Raw genomic sequence first — 26,051 nt, forward strand, 5'->3', positions numbered from 1 at the left:
CGGCGCATATGAGCAGTGGTAATATTGCCCATACGATAAATTTTGCCTTACTGTGTACCGAATTTTATTGCCTTTGGGTAGTATTTCGTTTTTCGCCATTTAAACGCTCCAGCTTTCTTCGTTAGTACGTTATACTTTTCTGTTACTTATATGTGCATAGTTTTGTTTTGTTTTTCTTCTGTCAAGAAAAATGTATACCTCAGCAACTGATGAGAAATTGGCCACTGGAATTGCACCGTATGCCTCCGCGATGAGAAAAAGCATTTCAATTGTTGCATGGACATTATCAGCGTTAATAAACTAATTATACAACAACAGGCTACACAAATGAAGAAAATGGTCGGTATTATTACGAAAGTAGGAATATCCTAAAAGAGTGTTATGATTAGATATATTTAATTTGTTGAAATGTGCTGCTCACAAAGGCAGATCTACTTTCATGACAATGTTTTTCGAACTCCATCTCACAAGGCACACATGGCTAGCTTGTGCATTCCTGTCGCTGCTGACAATACACTCACCATTGTGTTGTGCGACAGATCAATTGTTTATTTTTCTCAGTAACAACTATTTTATTCGCGATCACGCATTGTCAGTTTGGCAAGCCCTAGATGAGTAAACAGTATCTGGCATGTGCCTATCATTCCGCCTGAAGGAACGCTCGTCATTATTTTAATACTGCTCAGATCAAGAGAAGGAATAAAATCCTTTGGTAAGTTTCCATACCAGTCACTCAGTGTTAAAAATACGATGGGTTACGGAGATTCCACCAAAATTCCAACAGAATTGCTAATCTGTTTTTGTGTGAGTTGTTAACCTTTTCTCAGTCGAAGAAGCATCACCATTAATGAGTAAAGGCCACATTTCTCTTGGTGACTGGTTTAATTGTAGTTCCTTTGTCACAATGTAATTTGCCAAACTCATCTCACATCAGCTATTGAGACAGAATTACGAAACGGAGGGCCTCATTAAACAAGTAATTGGCAATCACAGAGCTCAATAGCTTACGAAAAACCTCGTAGTATCGGTTTGCAGTAACATAAAAGAAGAAATTTCATGTTTATTTTCATACTAGGAAGCTCTTGTTTCGCTAGCTGTCGATAACTCTTAAAAAATTACAGTCACTGGAGTGAAATAAATATAAAAAGAAGAATAAGTAATATATCGCCATACATAAGAAAGTTCCGTGTGTTTAATAATTGGCAAAACACTCTCCTCCTTGTGTGCTATCATTCGCCAAACTTTCGTTTCGATGCCTCGAGTGGTTTAGGAGATATGAGAGATGTTGCGAGTATTTCATTCTCGCGGGCGTGAGATCGGTAGTGAGCGCGCTACATGGGTTCCATTTTGTCGAGATCGGAGGCAGATAGAGATCTCCTCCCAAGTCTAAACAAAAATTCAGCATGTTAGCTGAATTTCATACGCAGCAACATATGGTGTAACACGCACCAAATGCAAAATCATGGCGACCCCTAATTTTCGTTGCAAACTTTTTGAGTTTTGCGTAGTGTCTCACTAAGATGTGTACATCACAATAAGAATGGTCATTAGCGAGGTGATGGGCACTTCGTCACGAAGGTGACATATAAACGCTACAAGTAAGGCAAAAATCATATATTTTCAGAGAATAGTTTCTGTAAAATAGTTTGAGGTAGATAAGAGGTTGCGCGCGTTTCGGTTCAGTCAGCGCAGAGCGTCGCCAGTCGGCGCGTGCGAAGTATGGTGTACGCTGGACCCGCGCGACCCGTGCGGCACGTGCGTGTCGCGCTGTAGTGTCGTGTCACGTCACACGTGCTATACGCTTCTCAATTTGCGCCTAGCCTTACGGAGCCGCCACCAGCTTGCGCAGTGTCTCGTTGACAACTTGGGTCAGTGGCTTCGTGGGGTCTGCGCCACACTCGAACCCATCTGTCGGGAATGGTGCGACCAGACCACGGTTTTCCAGTCGTCCAGCGTCCAACCGATACGGTCACGAGTCCACGAGAGGCGTGTAGCTCCAACTAACAATCTGCGTTCGAAGTCTGTTAATTCGCGTCGTGCGACCACAATCACGTCGCAAGCCTTTCCACTAAGTCACCCTGAGGCGTAGCGCCGTATACCGATCCTGCCTTGGAGGTTGTTAAGTGGGAGACGTGTCTCAGAGCTGAATAGTGACAGATGGTGACGCGAGATTGGACGCGCACGTAGTTTATCGGCTGATAAGCCGATAGAGGACAATATTGGATAGGGGGACTGTGATTTTAGTTTCGATTGTGTCCACTAGAGTGCACTAAGTAATAGTGTTTTTCATAAACTGTTAGTATGTTTTATGTGTATGAAAAATGTTATAAATGTGTTTTTGCAGTATGAATGATGCGTGAGTGTGGTTTAAGGTTAATATGAAGATAATTGTTTAACGAGTTGTGTAGTAGGATTTAGTGTGGGAACATTTCGAAGAAGTATGGATATGGACAAAGGGGATTTTTGTAGAATAGATTTGTAAAGTAAGTTTATGGTAAAGGGAAAGTTAATTCAGGTATGGATAACAATAGTAAATAACTTTATGCATAACCAAAAGTTCAGCATATTAGAAAATTACGTCGGTAAAAGTGCAGTCGTTATGTTTACTATTTTGCAATTGGTTATTGGTGAAAAGCGCGGATTGACGCGGGAGAATGTGGTTTTGCTGTTGGCTGTTGAGTAAACTGACCAATGGTAAAGCAATATTCTTCGCGCGTCTTTCTCGGCTGGTAGAGAAGAGTATTCTAGAGAAGAGTGGGAGCCTAGCCATGAAATAGTTCGGACGTATGGCCGGTTTGGCCGAGCGGTTCTAGGCGCTGCAGTCTGGAACCGCGCGACCACTACAGTCGCAGGTTCGAATCCTGCCTCGGGCATGGATGTATGTGATGTCCTTAGGTTAGTTAGGTTTAAGTAGTTCTAAATTCTAGGGGACTTATAACCTCAGCAGTTAAGTCCCATAGTGCTCAGTCATTTTTTTAGTTCGGACGTATGTAGTAGTAGTTCCGGTGAAAACGATAAGTTGCCGGATCTATCAGTGCTTCATACATCAAAAGTGTGGTAAAGTGTTGGCATAATTATTCCGATGGGATCCTCCAAGGCAGGATCGGTATATGGCGCTACGCCTCAGGGTGACTAAGTGGAAAGGTTTGCGACGTGATTGTGGTCGCAGGACGCGAATTAACAGAATTCGGAATTTTTAAGTGAATTTTGTGACGAGAAAAAGACATTTATTCCGCGTGGCGTATTGAGCAGGTCGGTGGCTAAAAACTGTGACTGCATTAAGTACCGACAGACTTAATATTTCGCGAGCATTCTCAATCAAAAACAATCAGTATTTTTTTAGCTATTACATTTTCGGGAAATGCAACACCATAAACTTGCTAACGTGAGTGAAATGGATTATGAGTGACTGTGTTAAGACTAACACGGGCTTGGCAGTGATACTTGTTCACCTAAGTTTCAGATTATTTTAATTGAGGACAAAATTTCCAACCTTTCATTTGTGTGAAAACTTTCTCCCGAAACGTAGATTAGTGACTTCAATTGCAGCCTGGTTCACGTCGAAGTACAGCAGGTTTCGCTCGGCTTTCCTACTGATGAGCTGCTGAGAATGTTCACAGGTAGGTGCAGGTTCGTCGTAAAGGGATGGAAAAAACCGCGCCGCCGCAACCCGAGTACAAAAGATGTCTTTACCGATGACCTGCCCTTTCATACCTCGTCTACGTGCATACCGCTGTCCCGCGACTTGTCACCCGAGTGTGATCTTGTTTAAGAGTATTTGAGAGTGGGACCCCTGGGCAGGAGGCCGCTCGCACGCTGGTCGGCGCTGCAGGCGCGCCTCGGCTCGCCGCCGCGTGTCCTTGTGGCCGCAGGAAGCGCCCTGATGGGATAAACGGCGAGCGCCGCTGCACAGTACACGGCCGTGATAGAGCCGTGCGCCGTGCCCCAGCCCGATCTGCTCCCACACGCGTCACGGTCACGTTTTACACACCGTCAATTTCTATTCGGTCAGAATTGCAAATTAGTGCTCACAGGAGGAGTCGGGACAGGTTCCATCAGACTGGACAAAAGCAGTAATCACACCAATCTTTAAACATGGAAACAGAAAAGATTGTAACAACTACAGAGGTATCTCTTTAATCAGTGTTGTGGGCAAAATCTTCTCAGGTATTGTTGAAAGGAAAGTGCGAGTATTAGTTGAGGACAAATTGGAGGAAAATCAGTGTGGGTTGAGGCCTCTTAGAGGTTGTCAGGACCATATCTTTAGCTTACGGCAAATAATGGAGAAGTATTACGAGTGGAACAGGGAATTGTATCTGTGCTTTATAGATCTAGAAAAGGCATATGACCGGGTTCCTAGGAGGAAGTTATTGTCTGCCCTACGAGATTATGGAATAGGAGGCAAACTTTTGCAAGCAATTAAAGGTCTTTACATGGATAGTCAGGCAGAAGTTAGAGTTCACAGTAAATTGAGTTCATGGTTCAGAGTAGTTTCAGGGGCGAGACAAGGCTGCAACCTGTCTCCACTGTTGTTCACATTATTTATGTGATCATATGTTGAAAACAATAGACTGGCTGGGTGAGATCAAGATATATGAACACAAAATAAGCAGTCTTGCATATGCGGATGACTTAGTGGTGATGGCAGATTCGATTGAAAGTTTGCAAAGTAATATTTCAGAGCTAGATCAGAAATGTAAGGACTATGGTATGAAGATTAGCATCTCCAAAACGAAAGTAATGTCAGTGGGAAAGAGATATAAACGGATTGAGTGCCAAATAAGAGGAACAAAGTTAGAACAGGTGGACGGTTTCAAGTACTTAGGATGCATATTCTCACAGGATGGCAACATAGTGAAAGAACTGGAAGCGAGGTGTAGCAAAGCTAATGCAGTTAGTGCTCAGCTACGATCTACTCTCTTCTGCAAGAAGGAAGTCAGTACCAAGACTAAGTTATCTGTGCACCGTTCAATCTTTCGACCAACTTTGTTGTATGGGAGCGAAAGCTGGGTGGATTCAGGTTACCTTATCAATAAGGTTGAGGTTACGGATATGAAAATAGCTAGGATGATTGCAGGTACTAGTAGATGGGAACAATGGCAGGAGGGTGTCCACAATGAGGAAATCAAAGAAAAACTGGGAATGAACTCTATAGATGTAGCAGTCAGGGCGAACAGGCTTAGATGGTGGGGGCATGTTACACGCATGGGAGAAGCAAGGTTACCCAAGAGACTCATGGGTTCAGCAGTAGAGTGTAGGAGGAGTCGGGGCAGACCAAAGATTCGGTTAAGAATGATTCACAAGTAATAGGCTTAACACAGAAGGGGCACCAATGTTAGCACTGAATAGGGGGTCATGGAGGAATTTTATAAGGGGGACTATGCTCCAGACTGAACGATGAAAGGCATAATCAGTCTTAAATGATGATGATGAGGAGGAGGAGGAGAACATAGTGAAAAGCTAATTTTATCCGTAGTGGATGCTGTTAAACTACGTAACTGTTCCTTTACTATGTGTATCGGTATGAAACGAGCGTGTTTTTGTGAAAATGAAACACTAATTTTGAATTGAAAAGTAAAAACATTTTATTCAAAGTACCGACCATTGATTTATATACATTTTAACCACCTTTCTGGCAATTTGTGGACACCACGCCAATAGAAATGTTCGTCTTTTGAAGCAAACCAATCAGACACCAAATTTTCGACTTCTTCGTAGGAATCGAAGTGTTCCTCAGCCAATGCGAGTCCCATTGATGAAAACAAATGACAGTCGGAAGGGACCACGTCTGGTGAATACGGCGGTTGGGGTAGCAGCTCCCAGCCAAGTGTTTTGATTGCATCCTGAACCAGTTTTGTGCGCAGGTGCATTGTCGTGGTAAAAAATTACTTTGCCATGTCTTCTGGCCCATTCTGGTCTTTTTTCGATCTATGCGTTGTTCAAATTGATCATTTGTTGTCTGTAGCGCTTAGTATTCACAGTTTCACCGGGTTTTAGAAGCTCATGATACACCACACCTTTCTGATCCCACCAAACACAGGGCACTGTCTTCTTGCCGAATCGATCTGGTTTTGCCGTCGATGTTAATGGTTGTCCCGGATTAACCCACGATTTTTCCCGTTTAAGATTCTTAAAATAAATCCATTTTTCATCGCCAGTAACAATTCGATGCAAAATTGATTTTCTTTCATGTCTTTGAAGCAAAATGCGACAAATGGTTTTTCGCTTCTCCATCTGTCTGTCATTCAATTCATGCGGCACCCATTTTCCACACTTTTGCATCTTTCCCATAGCTTTCAAACGGTCAGAAATTGTTTGTTATGCAACATTTAGCATTGCTGCCATTTGCTTCTGACTCAAAGTATCATCTTCATCCAATATTGCTTGCAATTCGGCGTCTTCGAACTTTTTTGGTAGTCTTCCACGTTCTTCATTTCTTACATCAAAATCATTTCTGAACCGTTGAAACCATCTTTTGCATGTTGTTTCTGATAGAGCATGATCACCATATCACAAGTATTCGATGCTACTCTGCAGCACTTTTCTTCAAATGAAAACAAAAAATTAATGCTTTCCGCAAATCATCACTTTCTGGTACAAAATTCGACATTGTTAACACGATGAAAAAATATGATGTTTGTTCCATGACTTTATGTACACTAAATATCTTTGACAGATGTCATACCAACCAAATAAAAAAATTAAGGCTCGTTCACAACAAATGTTCCCTATCGACACATTTGTATCTTAACGCTCATTTCATACCGGAACACCTGGTATAGGGCGCAGAAAAATCCCGCTACCAGCCACAATAAAATATAATTTATTCGTCAGACGACCGGTTTCGGGCTTGTGGCCATCCTCAGGTGTTTATACAATCATTTACATGTTTATATTCCAGGTGACTAAACAGATACAAGTAGTACAATTGTAAGTGGCAATGCAGCATTTGTTGGGAGTAGGCATTAGGAGTGGTTTAAAATGGAATGACCATATAAAGTTGATCGTCGGTAAAGCAGATGGCAGACAGATTCATTGGAGCAATCCTAAGGAAATGCAATCCGAAAACAAAGGAAGTAGGTTATAGTACACTTGTTCGCCCACTGAGTGAATACTGCTCATCGATGTGGGATCTGTACCAGATAGGGTTGATAGAAGAGAGAGAGAAGATCCAACGGAGAGCAGCGCGCTTCGTTACGGGATCATTTAGTAATCGCGAAAGTGTTACGGGGATGATTGATAAACTCCAGTGGAAGACTCTGCAAGAGAGACGCTCAGTAGCTGGGTACAGGTTTTTGTTGAAGTTTCGAGAACATACCTGTACCGAGGAGTCAAGCAGTATAGTGCTCCCTCCTACGTATATCTCGCGAAGAGACCATGAGGATAAAATCAGAGAGATTAGAGCCCACACAGAGGCATACCGACAAACTTTCTTTCCACGAACGATACGAGACTGGAATAGAATGGAGAATCGGTAGAGGTACTCAAGGTACCCTCTGCCCCACTCCATCAGGTGGCTTGCGGAGTATGGATGTAGATGTAGAAATATCTCTCTTCTTACATAAAGACGAGGTATCCTTATTACAATTACGCTGTGGTAACAATTGTTCCACTCAGCTGCACATTTGTTATCATTTTCACGTCCATGTTTCGTAATTATAGTAAGGACACTTCATCTTTATGTAAGTATAGATATACTTTCGACAATGCTGCCTTGCCACTTACAATTGTTCCACTTGTGTCTGTTTAGTCACCAGCAATATAAACATGTTCATGAATGTATAAACACCTGAGGATGGGTACAAGCCCGAAACCGGTCGTGTGACGAATAATTGGTAGCGTAAATTATTCTACATCCTAAAAAGTGAAAAGCGAATTTGTTTGAGCGGCCATCCTCCGCAGCAAGCCCAGAAATATTTCTTTTGTAAATAAAAAGCGCCTTCTCTTGTTGCACTGTGTTTTGTTTTTCCTTTTTTCACTTTAAGCCATGGTCAGTGGGATCTAGAATTATACAGTTTCGTTTTGATACGTTAGTTTGTACATTATAAAACAGCTCACGTCTCTTTTTTTATGTAAATAAGCGATTACTTACAGTTCTTCGCGTTTTTTGGTTGGCGTCAGCGCTTCCTCTCATCTGCTCACATACTGGATGTCGCACTTCAGCTCTGTTTACGAAACATAGCACGTTTTTATGTTCACAGCTTTTTTGTTCCCACTTTTCATCTTGTTTGCTCTTATTGTAGTGATGCACTATCAATCTTACGTCACTAATTATGGATATATGGGGTCAAAAATTAAGTGTTTACTGCCGTCTGCCATTGCGGCCTTCGTTCCATTTAACGCCATTGTAGCCCGTAATTTTAGTATTGCAAGTACCATTACGTGAATTATTAATCTGTTCGCAACTGACCTGACTGCTACAAAGTCTATTAATCAGGTTTTTCTCAAGTTTTAACTTTTTACCGTCACTTACCGTGGCGCACTAAGCCCTACGGAGGCCTGGGGGCGGCAAAAGTAAGCGACACCGTGGCTCTGCTTAGAAACTGATGTATTTGTGGCGGCCATTTTGTAAAATAATGTGTGATGTAGACGTGATGGCTCACAAAAATCAAGTATGTATAATTGCGTACTGTATGCTCTACTAATTTTAACATTCATACTTAAAGATACTGGTGACAAACTCCAAATACGTATCAGTATTTAGCATAGGAACCATCAGGCAGAGCGCAGAGAAATACTGAGGAATTTGAATAAGAAAATTATCTTTTATTTTGTATGTCTGGAAACAAAGCTCGTGTAATACCAGTTTGTTTCGTAGCCGTAATACGAAATAGTTATTATTGATATTGTTGTAGTCTATGTTTCCGTGCTTTTATTTTACTGTAGTTCTCAATAACGTCGTCGTATTTCACGTGAAACTTTTCTTTCCGTTGATAAAATGGGCAGACTGGCAAGTCGCCCTTGACTCATCCTAGAGCGAAGATAATTTTTTATGAGTTTCAGTTTAGAAAATGTTCTCTCGAATGGTGCGACTGAGACAAAAATGGTTAAGAAGTATTGGATTGCAAGTGATGTATGGGGCAATGATTCTCAGAAGTTCCATTTACTTACAAATTGAAGGCTTTCTTAGGTTGCCCATATACAGAAACGTAGACTACGATACCTTTCTATTTTCAGGAAGTGGTGCCTCACAGCTATTACATATTTGAAAGAATGTCATACTGCCGCCTTGAGCTGCTGCTGAAAAACTATATTTACACAACCAGTTTCAGTGGTCTGACTGTCATCAGGTTCATGAAAGTATTGACAGCATCATGTTAGAAGGATTATAAAATCACTGTTATCGGGTGATGAAAATCATCAATTACACGCTTTTGTTATATCTTAATATAAATTACATCGTCAATCTATGGAAGGGTGATAGGTAGTGTACTCATTCATATTAAAACTGTCATCGGCGCTAACGCTTTGAACAGATTCATAGCACACGGAGGCGACTCTGTGGGGAATGAATTGTAAATAAAGTACTTTACCAGCAGTTCCAGGGGGTAATATGAAATTTTTCACATTTTCCAAATTTTTATTTCTTGTAGCACCTGCTCCGTATCAAACTTGGACCAGATTCTCCAGAGCTACAGCAAGAAGTAATCTGAAGCTTCAAGCATAAATTTTGTTCCAAAATTTGGATAATTTTGATGATTTCGTTCACTGCTGTGTATCGTTGAAGTTCTTGAATAAATCTCTCTATGCATTCAAAAATTGCTCGACGAACTACTTTTTGAAGAGATAATCCAGCATTGTTTGCTAGTTCACCCGGCACTGTTTTGTTTACCCTCCTCCTTCCTCGTAGGTTAATGTTAATGTTCATATCATTGCATTTTTAATTACAAAAATGTATAATTGAAGCGATAGTTTGAAAAACAGACCAAACGCCAAAAATCTATTTTTTTGTTTGTTTGTTTTCACCAAACGTTTTTAGAATATATATGCTCGTATTGAGCTATAAAAAGGGAACCAAAACCACTCATCTACCGAGTTAATCTTACTTGGTAATATTCGTTAGTTTGAAGCAGCAACATATCACAGTTTCAAGTTTGTCACCCTCCACGCCATGATCGCGGTAACAGTCGGTGTTCATATCTGTTGTTGCTTAAAATCTCTTGTTTAAAGTGCATCAGAGTATTGTAGTGTGTTTAGTGTCTCACGTCAGAGTTTAGATATTCTTCAATAAGGATAAATGAATAATAGTTATTGATGTAACTACTCTGCATGTTTTAAAAGCGCGTTTGTTTCGTGTTCCTAGTGTGACGTCTTGTTTTTTGTTGTGGGGCCACGTGTCAGGTTATTGCTACGGCCGCTTCATCCACCTCTGAAGGCATTACTGACTCTGCTACAGTAAAAAGACAGGCATTCGTCGTCCAGAAAGTTGTGGTCATGAAGTGTAGAAAAATAAACGACTTCGTGGTGTCGAGTATTAGGACACGTGCAACAGTATCGTCTAAGACCAAACATAAATTAACTGAAAGGTTAAGTGTAGATGAGAAGGAACTTTGCTGCAAAACTTTACGTGAAAAGTTTTCTGCATGTGCGTTGTAAAAACGAGCAGGTCACATTCTAAACGGGGATGATTGGTCGAAAATCACCACTAGGGAGGGACTCTGAAAGAATCGCACCACTCAAACGAGATTATCGTGCGTTCATTGCCTTTCATTACACGAGAAACAAAAATGCTCTGTCTGGAACTGCATTTAGATGCGTATATTACATAAAGAATAAAGCAATTTTCCCATTAACGTCACTAATAACTGCAAACCAGATTATCGTTTATATTTAATAGGCGCAAGCAGGGACATCGCAGTAATGCAGTAGCGAACAACATTCGCGCTTTTATCGATGAAAAGATTAATATATTTCCCGTTAAAGGAAAACATAACAACGATCAGAATATAAAGTATTTAAGTGCCGAACTTATCAAAACTATTATGCCCTCTTTTGCAAAAAAAGTCCAATTTTTTCCAAGAAAGGAAAATATGACTCTCATACTTTTATGGAAAGTACTTCCACGAAAGTTATTATAGATTTGAGCGCCCTTATTTCGATATCTGTTACTTATAAGGAACTAACTGTTCATATCGGAACGACAATGCAAAGTGGGCAGCTGTCGCCGATAAGATCTTATATTTTCGTCGCTCTCAGAAGTTCCATAACAAACAGAAATAAAAACTCTTTTCTAATGACCCGAAGGTTGGGGCAAAATTGCCTGTTCTGGAAACAGTCTAACTGAGGAAACTGTGGTTATATGTATTTTGTATTACACGATATAAAAACATATTCTGTCGGTTTCTACGTTTATCCGGAAGGAGAAGCTATACGTGGCCGTGACGAAATATATTGTATACAGCGGTTGAAAAATTAAATAACTTCACCTTTTCATTGTCGACTACGGAGGTCAAAACCTGAACAACACTTAGTGTGCTTTTTCCTTGCTTTGGTTGTTAGTAGGGAATCTACAAATATTTATTACAACTTCCCATTGCGAGGGCACTCCTTTCTTCAATGTGATCACAATTTCGGGTTTGCAAAAAGCAAAATCGGACGACTATACAGAATTTGCACGTCACAGTAATACGTTATTCAATTCAATCCAATGAAGACAGAATTCAGTGTTACTCAAATCTCGGCTGGAAGTACTTCAAAGAATTGGTGGCCTAAGTTATGTAAACCAAATCCCTGCGAAAGTCCTCATTTTCGACTTCCAAGAATAGACAGAATACTTCTTACGTAAAGGTTGTGTTATTTAAACCCAGCTTAGCAGTATAGAGATTTCCTGTATATGCTGTATTATGGAAGTTTTTTTGAAAATATGAATATTTGTGTTGTTGTAATAAGAATTTTTAATGCCTAATTCATAATCAGTTTGAAGTAAGGAACAAATTCTCGATTTTTAAGATTGTGATGTGTCCTTCAGGACAATCAAATTCATTTCTCCCAGCGTACTAAAACAGCAGCTTAATGTGAGGAATCTCATAACTGCTCGGTTAAGACAAAATTAAAAATAAGAACGGAGAACGTTTTTTTATATTTTCCCACAAAAGGAGGTTTTGGATTCGTTCCCTTCTTCGAACTACCGATTCAATTGCGATTCGTTCCGTCACTAAAAACTCATTCACGGTTTTTCATTTGAAGAGTCCTTTTTCCTGATTAGCTTCTGGATACAGTAGAAATTGTTCAGCTAAATTAATTTCCTGCAGTCTCGTGTGCCACAAGTAAAATCACACATACCTGGAAGGAACAAGCTTGCTGCATATCTAGTGTCAAGGTTTGCCTTGAATGGATCTTGCATTTCTTCTGAAGTACTCACAACTGTTTCCACGTTTTCTTTTATGACTAACTGGTCTGTACTGAGCACGAGTTTCAGACAATCGTTTCAAACTTTTTCCTGTTTTCTCTACAAGTAATTTCCATCTGTTTGTAGAAGATGAGAAGTTTGAAAATAACTTCTCCCAACATGCGAGACTAGACGGGACACTTGAGGATAGAGGAACTCCAGAAAGATTTAAGGAATGATCGGCACAGGAACTGAACAGCTTTTGGAGTGACTTCTCGTAACTTTCGTTGTGCTGCTCCGTGTGCAGATGGCGCTGACGGCAGCCTCGAGCCCTGCACAACGCAGTAACCAGCCCGTCTCCCTCCAACTGCTGTCGAATACCTACTGACGTATTCTCTGCAGTCTTTCCCCATACGAAAAAAGTTATCAAAAGTTTTTCTAAGGTTACTTCGGGCGTATAAAGTCTAGATGACTTTAGTGATGATGTGTACAGTTGGTAAAAACAGTTGCTTAAATTTAGATGACTGATCTAGTTCAGCTTATTGGATTCTTATATTCATGAAATAAACTATACATTTTGTACACAACCCTGGTCTCATAATGTCAGTTTTCGTTAAACTACCATCCAAATATAGGTTTTCATTCATTTCCCCAAATTCCCTGATTTCTTTTTGTAATCTGTACCAATCTGAATTGGTAATCTTGTCTCTAATGATACAGTTATCACGAGTTGTAAACCACAATCTTCCTTCCTTCCTACATGGTGCGACAGTGCATGAAATAAATAAAATGAAATGAAATGAAATAAATGAAATGAAACAAATAAATAAATAAATGAAATGAAACAAGTAAATAAATGAAATGAAACAAATAAATAAATGAAATGAAACAAATAAATAAATGAAATGAAACAAATAAATAAATGAAATGAAATAAAATAAATGAAATGAAATAAAATAAATAAATGAAATTAAATACATAAATGAAACAATTTAAGAAAATCCAATATAAGTGCTGAATATTCCAAGTGAAGGTACTTAACCTTGCACTGCCATCAAGGGATGGCACACATTTGAGCATCCGATGTGCAGACTAACTACTTAGAGATGCAAGGCATGAGGTCACCTGAGAACATTGACTAGAGGCATAATGTAAGGTCGGCATACGATATTCGAGGCCAGAAAACGACGAGAGGAAAGACAGGCAGTGAATACAAGTACAGGCAGTGAAAAATGCACCCCAGCGTGCAGCTAGTGTTTGGCAGGCAGGCGGCTCACCTTGATGGTGATGATGCAGCCGGCGAGGGCGACCAGGTTGCACAGCATGTGGTAGGCGTCGACCAGCAGGGTGAGGGCGTGCGTGGCGTGCGCCAGCACCAGCTGCAGCACCAGGAAGACCACCGTGGCCGCCAGCATCGCGTACAGCGCCAGCGGCTGCAGCCGGCGCACCCACTGCTTCATCGCCATTTCTGGAACAGCCACCGAGAACTGATGTCTGAGCACTGCAGCCGAGAGCTCGTCACGTCTTCTGTAGCTGCTGGTAAGCGACACACCACGGTGAAGAAAGCATCTGTGTGGTTGAGGCACCCACTAAACCAATGGGTGAAAAGCAACTGTCTGATGGGTGGGGAAGAAGAAATACTACTGCAGCTCATGAAGAAACTGTACCACCCCCCGCCCTCCCCCCCGAACCAGAGCACCCTACACATCCTAACCCAAACTGATAGCACTTAAGATCTCGCCAAATCCAAAAGCTTGTAACGCCAGAAATGCATATCATCCTATTTCCATCTATTGTACTATAATTCTTTTTCCTTATTTTGGTACCTGAAGAAATGACATTTCTGTGTCTTTATATATTGTAATTGTTTTACTATTTGTATATATACACCACACACAATATATATATATATATATATATATATATATATATATATATATATATATATATGTCGATGTGTAATTGGTTTGTTTTGTAAATATTATTTGTATTTTTACGCTGGGTCTGGCCTAGGGAAAACTATGCTATCGAACGATTACATCGATAGGTCGTGTGGAGAACCAAGGTGTTTAGGATCTTTGGTAGTGTTAACTCCGCCGCATGGAGCGCGGGCAGAGGGAGTCTGGCTGGAGTAGGGCAGTGGAGCAGGTGAGTTGTGTGACGCTCCCGCGAGTTGCCGCGCTTTCGGGTTTGGCAGCATGTAATTGCGCTCGACTTGACACGGTGTCGCGGACGGGAGGCATTAGCTGGCGCACATCAAGAGCCCGTTTCGCCTGGTGACCGTGTCGAGAAGAAGGCGCGCCAGCATCCAGCTTCTGCAACATCGACGGCCGACAATGAGTGACTGTCGCCACCTCCTATCGGCGACTTCAAACCTTCAATCAACCAACAAGAAAGACTGGAAGCACGTAAAGTTTTTGAACTGTATGGCAGACCTCAGCTTTTCAAACTGTTCAATTTGTCTCACAAAATTACAGCAACGTAGCATAAACCTTTGTTGCTCATTGTCCCAATTGCATTACCAAGCAGGGTCCCTTCCTTTTCTGGAATGAACCCAAGTGTCGTTGAAATTCAAACGCCAGCATTAAAATAATATCATTCCATTTCGCTACTTTAATTTCAAAGTTCAGTAAAAGTATTCATAGCTGGCTACAATATTTAAATTACATAAGCAGAAATTAGGAGTGCGAATTTTGTTGCCATATTTTATCTTACCTGTGACTGCAGCTCAGCTTGGTACGTACTGCATTTTACTATTGTTAATTGTTCAGAATCATTTAATTCAAGGTCAAAGTTAAATCTCTTATTTCTAAATTGCGTAGATTCATGTAGCTTTTGAAATGATTGTTGAGGTAGTCCAAGACTAACCTTATTTCATTGAATTTCGTAGCGCTTCAGAATTACTATTAATGTCAACCACTAAATTAACTGTCAGTTTTCCGGTTTTATTAATTCTTTTGCTAAATTAAGTCAGAGTGTAGCGAAATTTATTACTCCTGACAAACATTCAGTTTTCACACAACACGTGCCAATCCTCAGTTTTAGTGCTAATTATGTGTGCATTAATCTTTCATTTTCAGTTATTATAGTAGTTGTCCATAGGACTGGCGACCGTAATTTTCCCCAAATCTCAGATATCTAATTAACACCAGTTAATTGTTAACGTAACGACCGCACATTTACTTTCTTTATTAACTTTACCCCTTTTCAAAATTAATTTCCACCAGTTTCACTTGCATTTTTCCTTTCATTTAGATGTAACCCTTTCCTCCCTCTTTACCGACAAATTAACTTCGGTGGCGATTGCTTTTGCCAAGTTTCCATTAGGTACACGCGGTTTAATTTTTCATTGTCATTAAGGTCGATAAGTGAGGGGGAGATTACAAGCTTACATAGACAAAACATTCACCATCATTGCCCCAAAACACAAACCCCACCCAAAACATCCCTACCCTTGTTCAAAAACCCCTACTGTCGCCCAAAACCCACCACCACCCCATCACAAAACCCACCACCATCGCAACCCAAAAGCTCCACCACTCATTGTTAGAGGGTCGTCCCCTCCCAAAAAGGTTATCTCCCCTGTTCAAAAGATTCCACCCCTGCTCAAAAGGTTCCACATTCCCATGTAGTTTTTTTCCAAAATTATTTCGCTAATGATAGATACTGAAATAAGTGACTGTAGGATAGAAAACCTATTGCTTTGAGCTAACAGAGGAAATACAACTGGGCTCGAGAGGATACCTGTACGTTTCTATACAGAATAGGTGAGAGGAATTGTTCCTCAAGTAACGACAGTGTACCGTGGGTCACTGGAGCATCGAAGCATTGCAAGTGATTGGAAAAATTCGCACGCCATCCCTGTTTTCAAGAAGGGTCTTCGATCAGACGTACAAAAACATAGATCTCTGTCGCTGACATCATTTTGTTACACTATTTCTGAACATTTTTACACTCACTTATTGGTGAAGATTAAACTCTCCTTTGTAAGAAATAATGTTGATTCTGTAAACGAGGACTTGTTTGCCCACAAGACTCAGAACATACACCCCCCCCCCCCCGCCCCCTCCCCCTCCCACACACACAGAGATCAGCCAGAACATTATAACCCCGTAATAGACCTTTGGCGCGGATGACAACGGCGGCGCTTCATGGCTTGGAAGCAGTGAGGCCTTGGTAGGTCGCTGGATGGAGTTGGCATCAAATCTGCACCCACAAGTCATCTAAATCCCGTAAATTCTGGCTCTGACACCATTTTCTGCGACATTCCACATGTGTTCGATCGGGTTCAGATCTGGCGAGCTAGGGGCCCGCCACATCAATTGTAGCTCGCCACTTTGTTCCTCCAATGACTCCTTCACAATCCTGGTCTTGTGGCATGGCGCAGTATCCTGCTGGAAAACTACCGTTGGGATAAATGATCGTCAGGAAAGAGTGTACGTGGTCTGCAACAAGTGTACGATAGTGCTTGGCCAACGTGGTGCCTTGCACCAGCTCCATTGGACCCACGGATGCCCGAGACAATGTTCCCCATAGCAAATAGAGCCTGTACCTCCGTGACAGTTTCACGGTTACTAAACATAAACCTGATACCTTAGTTCCACATCTACATTTATACTCCACAAGCCACCCAACGGTGTGTGGCGGAGGGCACTTTACGTGCCACTGTCATTACCTCCCTTTGCTGTTCCAGTCGCGTATGGTTCGCGGGAAGAACAACTGCCGGAAAGCCTCCGTGCGCGCTCGAATCTCTCTAATTTTACGTTCTTGATCTCCTCGGGAGGTGTAAGTAGGGGGAAGCAATATATTCCATACCTCATCCAGAAACGCATCCTCTCGGAACCGGGACAGCAAGCCACACCGCGATGCAGAACGCCTCTCTTGCAGAGTCTGCCACTTGTGTTTGCTAAACATCTCCGTAACGCTATCACGGTTACCAAATAACCCTGTGACGAAACGCGCCGCTCTTCTTTGAATCTTCTCTATCTCCTCCGTCAAACCGATCTGGTACGGATCCCACACTGATGAGCAATACTCAAGTATAGGTCGAACGAGTGTTTTGTAAGCCACCTCCTTTGTTGATGGACTATATTTTCTAAGGACTCTCCCAAAGCATCTCAACCTGGTACCCGCCTTACCAACAATTAATTTTATATGATCATTCCACTTCAAATCGTTCCGCACGCATACTCCCAAATATTTTACAAAAGTAACTGCTACCAGTGTTTGTTCCGTTATCATATAATCATACAATAAAGGATCCTTCTTCCTATGTATTCGCAATACATCACATTTGTCTATGTTAAGGGCTAGTTGCCATTCCCTGCACCAAGTGCCTATCCGCTGCAGATCTTCCTGCATTTCGCTACAATTTTCTAATGCTGCAACTTCTCTGTATACTACAGCATCATCCGCGAAAAGCCGCATGGAACTTCCGACACTATCTACTAGGTCGCGCCCGTGTTGTTGGCCAGAGAGAGTATCTAGGGGGCTATCATCGGTGAGTGATCTCTTTGGTTTTGGGGGGATGTAAGAGGAAGCGATCGTGAAGTTGTGAAGAGTGTCTGGACAGGGAGCTGGTGGACAGCCGTTTCGGGTGACACACAGAGCACCGCAGGTTGCCGGCGTCACGGGCAGGGAGTCCAGCCACCAGACGGGAGCCCGCGCCGGTCTGGAGCAGCTGGTGGTCACCGGAAGACTCAGCAGGACCAGCGCTTCGTATGGCGGAACTGGGCAGTGTGCGCTTCTCGGGAAATTACTTTGTAGTCAGAGTCCTTGTGAACTGCTCTGCTGGCTACTGCCCGTAATGAAGACGCTTTATTTGGTTTGGAGGTTGTTCTTCGGTTCTCCCCTTTAGTGGTTACTGTTGAAGTTCCCCTGCCCGCAGTGTACTGTGTTTTCCTACACCATATCGGCGTAGTAGTTATTTGAAAAAATGGTTCAAATGGCTCTGAGCACTATGAGACTTAACATCTATGGTCATCAGTCCCCTAGCACTTAGAACTACTTAAACCTAACTAACCTAAGGACATCACACACATCCATGCCCGAGGCAGGATTCGAACCTGCGACCGTAGCGGTCACGCGGTTCCAGACTGAAGCGCCTAGAACCGCACAGTTATTTGATTTAGCTTGGCTGTGCCCACGTTTTTAGTCCCCCCCGGCATGCCACGTTTTACGGAACTTACGCCTTGTAAATTAGTTCGTGATAATTGTAATTCCGGAACTTCTGCCTCTGAACTGATGGAGATGTGGAAGTTAAGGTGCTCGCCCTTCGCGAGTGGCTCAGTGCAATCTTACTACCGCCAGTTTGTTTAAAGTCCGAAAGGTTTTTACTACCCTTTAAAGACTCCTCAGTGTAACCTTACTGTTTTTAGAATTGCAAACATTTGTTTAAAATCTTATTTCCCTCTTTTACATTGGCTTAAGTTTTGGAGAAATTTTGTTTTGTTTTTAAAAGGCGCCTCAGGATAAATTTTTGCTATAGTAATCCCACCATTAAAAGGAAACGATTTTCATTCACCCTTTAAAGAGGCCTCAGTTTGAATTATGCTTTTTGTAAGCATTGCTTTAAGCTGAAAGTTTTCCTGATGCCGTGGTTAGTGATTTTAGGTCATCTGAAAATACACTGGCCAACAATGAAAAATAGTTAGTTCTTATACATTTTCAACTGCTGAATTAAAAAATCACCATAAAAATGACAGATTAGCTCTTCCTTTGGAGATAAAGTGACATTTCATTCTTATAGTCAATATTTTCAATTTGGGGGAAATTTTGTTTTCGGAGTTGGCACACCTGTCTAGTAACAAAACACAAATGTTTTAAGCTGTCTGTAAGTCGTAAACATAGATACTGTTGCTGTGACTGAGTTTCATATAGTTTCTGCTGTAACTAAAGCAGAATTTTTGGTGTGAGAATGCTTTTGTAGTGTAAAATTCGTAAAAATGTCACGAAAATGTGTAAATAAGGTGAATGAATAATTTTTGTTTCATTTGTGGTCAAATAACATTTTCCTTACAGAACCACAGCCTGACGCCTCTCGTGAAGACTGCCTATAAGCATTATTTCGGTATGAAAGTAGGGGACCACGATAAGTCTTGCGCTCCATATGTACGTTGCAACGCATGATCAGCTACACTGCGAGAATGGCTCAAAAATAAGAAAAATCTACGGCTTTTGCTGTGCCTATGGTTTGGCGGTAGCCTACAGTGCTATTTCTGCTTGGCTCCAATTGTAAATGCAGCATTGTCTATAAAGAAAGAAAGAACAGTTCAGTACCCGAAACTTCGCTCTGATAATCGACCCATTCCGCATTCAGATAGTTTACCAGTTCCTACGCCACCCGAAAATTGTGTGTTTGAAGTAGAAAATGAAGACAGAAGGAGGAGAAGGAGAAGGAGAAGGAGAAGAAGAAGAAGAAGAAGAAGAAGAAGAAAAAGAAGGAAGAGGAAGGGGAGGAGAGGAAGAACCAAACAAGCTTTTCATATTATAACATCCACGATATTTTTTTTTGTTTTACCTATAATGGGACGAATGGGATATGAAAGTGTGGAAAATTACGTATCTCAATAATATTCATTCAATAATGTAATTATTTCTTAAAAATATGATAATTATGTAAAACAGAGATAATATTTGTCTCACATTCTTTGTTAGTCTATGTCATTCTTTTCTTTTGTTTTTTACCCTTTTGTCGTCTTCTTCTGATGTACGTCGCCGACGCAAGACGCGAATCGATTTGAGGTCTGTTGAATGAAAAACATTTAACGTAAAATTATTGTAGTCTTATGTTCATTTGATGGTAAAAAACAAATAGAGCCAAATGCGTTAAAACTATTTATGATTAATTATTGAAAAATCACTTCCTCTTTTAATTATAATTTTGTATTAATTGTTTTATCATAGCTGCAAGAAGCGCAGCCATTGTTAGTTGTGATTATATAGCAACTTCGTCTGTACTTCTGGTCGAAATATCAAGGGTTTATGTTAAACTAATTTGCAAAACAGTATTAATAGTGTTTTGGTGGCATCAATTTAAATGATTAATTATTTATTGAGCAAAGGAAAATCTTAATTAAAAAAGAAATCCTATATCTTTTGTTGGCCGCCATCTTAACTTTTATCTCAGCGGCAAATTTAAATTACTTGAAACTGCAGACAATATTCCGATGTGTAAGAAATAAATGTGCACCGGCAGTACTGAGCTCTATTTATATTACAAAAAAATCGAATCAGACTGCATCTTCTAAGAACAGTGCTGATTGTATTTATTGTTGAACAAGATTCCATTGCTGATGTATGAGGCCAAAATTAAACTACGCACGAATCACAGAGAAAAATATTTCCGGTAGCATACGTCAGTGTTGTATGCGGGTGGTATTCTGTGGTTCCTTTTCATGATCAATTTGCTAAGAATAATTAATTCCATCGAAGACAAAAATTATAAAAGCTCTGATGTAGGATCTGTAAGTTTAGTGATATGAACACAACTTACAGTCAACATTATTAGACTACGTCAGGTGGAGTTCTTGTCCAATTTGAACAAAATAATAATCCGGCAGAAGTTGTTGTATGAATATTGCACTATACATGTGTATAATATTGTCAGTATCATTTATAAAATCAGATCAATGCAACTGCTAAATATCATCCATATTCATTGTATTTGTCCATGTTGTTGATACGCAAAACCGCCACAATATCCAGTGACCCTGATTTTGAGGGCAAAGTTGATACGCTGCACAGACTGAGTCAAGCGCAATTGAGTGATCTCATTAGAAACATTGAACTGTCAAATGAGAAAGCAGAAATTCTTGGGTCTCGACTGCTGCAATGGAATCTTCTCGAAAGTGATGTCACAGCCTCTTTGTAAAAGAAAAGTCACATGGAACTGCTTCCCTTTATGGAGATGAAAAATAATCTTTGAATTTGAACCATGATCCAACTGAACGGAGGCTATTTATAGACTCCTCCAAGCTTAGTTTGAAAGCTGTGCTATTTTACAATGGCAACCATCTACCTTCTATTTCTGTGGTGTTGGTCATGCAGTTCACATGAAGGAGACATGCAAATATGACAGCCCTCTTGGACTCGGTCAAATGTCGAGAACACAAATGAAAAATCTGTGGTGATCTAAAAGTCATTGCCATACTCTTAGGTATGCAACCGGGGTACACAAAACAGTGCCAGTTCTAATGAATGTGGGTCAGTAGGAATAGGAAATCTCATTATATTAAAGCAGTCTTGGCGAAATCTTAATCCTAGCGAGAAAAATGTCGTTGCTGCTCCTCTCGTGGACTCAACAGATGATGTTCTTCCACCCCTGAATATCAAGCTGGGTTTAATGAAAAATTTTGTCAAAGGTATGAAACAAGAGGGACGGGACATTTAAGTACATAAGAGAGAAATTTCCGAAATTAAGTGATACAAAAGTTAAGGATGGTATTTTTATCGGGCCATAAATTCGAGAACTTGTAAAGGGTCCTGCATTTGACCAAGTTTTGGATGGGAAAGAAAAGGAAGCTTGGGAAGCCATCAAGGAAGTTGTTTGTGGATTTTCTAGACAGCAAAAGAGATGACTACACTCAGTTGGTGACAGCGCTCCTACAAAAATACCACAACCTTGGGTGCAACACTGAAAGACTGCAAGGCACTCTCACTTCTCATTTGGTGTTATGCCGCTTCGTGTTCTTACGGGATATGATCTTTACTGCGATTTGACTTCATACATTATGATGAAATGGTGGGCAGTAGTTAACGGTCTTGTTTTTGTGCTCTAGGGAAGGAATGACGGTAAGCCTTACCTCCGTTCAAAGAAATAGGGTTCCGATTTAGACTGCAGTAAAAGCTGCAGCGCTGATGAACCCAGCAAAGCGTGTTTTTTTTCTGCGGAACGTGTGGAGGCATTTCCAGACAGCCGAGTTCCGCCATCTTATCGTGAAGACACATTTAGTTGGCGCCAAACGGGTGGAAGGTGCGTCCAGGTATACAGACTAGCGCAGAGAAGTCGACGCTGCACTGGCCAGCGCATTGTAGACCGGCAATAAAGCAGAGGATGGGCCCTTGTTAGGGGGGGGGGGGGGGGGGAAGCCGACAAAAGAACTGTGAACGTTCTGCGAATTTCCGTGGGACAGGGCGACTGGCGCCCAGACGCCCAGACTCGGTTTTAAAACATATTTGTGAAAGCACGAGGTTTTCAGCGAGTTTATGGCCCTTCTTTGGAACCTTTGAAAAGGATATGACAGGGGAGATAACAAGCTGTTAATGGAGTTCTGTGCTTCCATCCTGAGCAATTTTGTTAGCAAAAGACATGGCAAACGCGTGGGAAACAGGCTGCGAAGCTGAATCTTTTTTCCTTTTTCTCGCAATTAGCTTTAAAGCCTCTGATTGGTCAAATCGGTGTTCGCAGAGCAAAGGCCTCTCTCCCAGCTAAACATGCCGGCCTCCAGCTCCTGATTGGCTTGTGCAAAAGTGGGAGGAGTTTAAACTGTAAAATGTGCTGTTGGTACCGAGCTGAGGAGGAAGCGAACAGAAAGGAAGAACACACTTGTACTGGCGCTTCGCTAGTAAAGAACTGCAGGTTTCTACCAAAATGGTGAGACTTGTGTCCTTTGCTGGTGTGCCACTTAGAGCCTGTGCCAGTCACCTTCTGAACTGTCAGAGGTACTGCTTATGTCACACTCACAACAAGTGAAGCGTGGGTGTACTTATTTGTCTTGAGACGGCCGTCTAAACATTTGACAGATTCTGTCACGCACAGTCGTAGCATGGAGTCAAATTGGTTTGGCAGACCAGCAAACGGGTCCACCTGCACACTGGAATCCACCGGGGTTTCAGAGGCTCATAGTAAAGTACCTGCGTTCCGAATTAACTGAACGCGAGACCGCGTACTTACATTTTTCTGGAACGCGCCATTAATAACAGATTCTGTCTTCCACAACTTCCAATGCCGTATGCATCGTGGCGTGCCGGCTTGACCAGGAGGGTAAAGTATTCGCTGCTGTGGCGTAGGGCTCCAATATGTGTTTCTCAGCACCCTGCTCTTCCTAACCATATTTTTCTTTTTTGAAAAGTAGAGTATAGATGCTTGGTAGTGGCATAGTTTTGTGCCATAACCCGGATTCACGTGTATGAAGTCAGATAAAGCGATTAGTGTTCTGGTTAGTGTCGTGTGTCGATCCCCAGGTGATCACTTTGTACACCATAGACCCCATGTTAGTAAAAGCGTTTGTCAAATAAAAAAATGCTTTTGTAATGTTTCTTTTGTCATTTTTATTGTCTTGTAATGTTAAGAATGAATACATCTAGTGTTATTTAGATCACAACTTCTCCCTGAGTTCTGATTGACAGTTCCTTCCCACTTTATTATTACAGTCTAGATTAGAAACATAAGTAGAAGCTTTTCGTTTGGCGTCCCCTGCCAGGATCTCTACCAACATGTCCCTTAAAATCCATTTTCCCCACTTCCACAACATGGAGAAAGATTCCATCAGGACATTTCTATATTGAAACAAAGATGTCAGAGGTGCTGGAATGAAGCAATGCTTGTGGATTACTGTTGGGCTATGTGTAGGAGTGCTCCAGAACTCTGTTACAAGAGACAAGCTGAAAGACGATGATACATGCAGTCATAACGTGATTCTCTTCAGACCCAACCATCTGCGAGGTATTGCTCAAGCAACTTAGAACTCTTAAAATGTAACTACCATTTAAAAAATGTCTAATACGCTTTCAATGTTGTTAGCATGTGTAATTCAAATGTATTTTTTTCTGTTAATCTGTGAATATGAAACAATTCCACGTAGTGTGTCTCACAGAAACTAGAGCTAAGGAAAATTTTTCATTGTCATATTCATTTTTCTAGACCGCAAATTAGTGAGAACTGACTACATCTAAATCTACAAAATTACTCTGCAATTCACATTTAAGTGCTTGGCAGAGGGTTCATCGAACCACAATCATACTATCCCCCTACCATTCCACTCCCGAACAGCGCGCGGAAAAAACGAACACCTAAACCTTTCTGTTGGAGCTCTGATTTCTCTTATTTTATTTTGATGATCATTCCTACCTATGTAGGTTGGGCTCAACAACATATTTTCGCATTCGGAAGAGAAAGTTGGTGACTGAAATTTCGTAAATAGATCTCGCCGCGACGAAAAACGTCTTTGCTTTAATGACTTCCATCCCAACTCGCGTATCATATCTGCCACACTCTCTCCCCTATTACGTGATAATACAAAACGAGCTGCCCTTTTTTGCACCCTTTCGATGTCCTCCGTCAATCCCACCTCGCAGCAGTATTCTAACAGAGGACGAACGAGTGTAGTGTAAGCTGTCTCTTTAGTGGACTTGTTGCATCTTCTAAGTGTCCTGCCAATGAAACGCAACCTTTGGCTCGCCTAAGTGCAGGAAACGTTGATTTTTTTTTTTTTGCCAGTGTTATTTTTGTAACATTGCTGAAGTTGTTACGCATGTAGCCCAGTGTCTAGGTCAACTAAGAGGACCAACGCAGAGTAGCCGTGTTATACGTCGCTCTTAACCTTGTGGGAAAATTCTCTTGTACATAAATCCCAAGTAAAGCCATGAAATTTGTGTGCAAGTTTATTTTCAGGTGTAGACTGGTCAATTTTATTGCACTCGAACCTTTAGTATATTTTTGATTTCGAGTCTAATTTTGCTTTAATTAAGGTTTCTCTGAACATTTGTATTGAGTCTGATTTTCTAGCCAGATTGCTGAGCCCGTCAGTAAAATCATAGTTTGCTTAATTGTTTCAAATTAAATCTTTGCTGTAATTAAAGTGCGTCTAAACAATTGTTCTATGTATGCTACCAGTATATCACAAATGGACAAATAAAAGAAACAAAATGTGTTTTGACTGCATCCTCGACTTGGGTTTGGTCTTTCCACTCCAGCGCCCCATGATCTGCAATCCTTCCGTATCAGAAACTCTGGCCTTTGATGTTCTCCATTAGTTCTGTGCGCTACGGATCTCATACTGACGAGCAATATTCAAGTATTGCTATTACAGACGACCTACAGTATGCACTGAACAAATGAGGAGACATTGCTCTAATGTTATTCACCGATAAAGTACGCAGTAGACGTGTGTTAGTGTTGTTACTGTATACCGTATTCACAGTTCTGGCTAAGTGCAGTGCGTACATTAGTTCTAATGGTAGCCGTATGTGTTTACGTAAGTTTTTGAAATGCTTATGCTTTGTGGTTTTATCTTTGGATTTACCAGCGTAGCTATAGCCTATTGTCCATACCGGAAACGACAGACACGATCTTCGGTTATCGTCTTCCTTTTGCCAGACCGTTAGACGTGTTTACTGCACGTTTCATCCATGGACAGCAACAGAGTAATGTTTCCTAGTTTTACTGCGTTGTGCAGGTTGTTCGTAACAAAAAATGGTTCAAATGGCTCTGAGCACTATGGGACTCAACTGCTGAGGTCATTTGTCCCCTAGAACTTAGAACTAGTTAAACCTAACTAACCTAAGGACATCACAAACATCCATGCCCGAGGCAGGATTCGAACCTGCGACCGGAGCGGTCTCGCGGTTCCAGACTGCAGCGCCTTTAACCGCACGGCCACTCCGGCCGGCTTTGTTCGTAACAGCGAAGAGCTTGTAGTACATGGCATGTAGCTGACGATAACTCTAAGCCAGCACGGGATGCCTCTCCTGTTGGGCCAGCGGTCGATTTTCCTGCCCAGTC

General features: G+C 41.3%; 1 protein-coding gene across 5 annotated transcripts in view; it reads right to left on the reverse strand.

Annotated features, from left to right (window-relative positions):
• LOC124804661 (zinc transporter 1) overlaps positions 1–26,051 on the reverse strand; it is a 682,916-nt gene that overhangs the window by 97,702 nt on the left and 559,163 nt on the right. For 4 of the 5 annotated variants that reach the window (XM_047264896.1, XM_047264897.1, XM_047264900.1 and 1 more), the window contains one exon: positions 13,606–13,796. In XM_047264896.1, coding sequence (XP_047120852.1) covers positions 13,606–13,796 — 191 coding nt within the window. Of the gene's footprint in view, positions 1–13,605; positions 13,797–20,014; positions 20,066–26,051 lie in introns of those variants that run through there. The other variant, XM_047264901.1, reaches the window with a different exon arrangement.

The sequence above is a fragment of the Schistocerca piceifrons genome, chromosome 7 (genome assembly GCF_021461385.2).
Source record: "Schistocerca piceifrons isolate TAMUIC-IGC-003096 chromosome 7, iqSchPice1.1, whole genome shotgun sequence".
Taxonomy (NCBI): Eukaryota; Metazoa; Arthropoda; class Insecta; order Orthoptera; family Acrididae; genus Schistocerca; species Schistocerca piceifrons.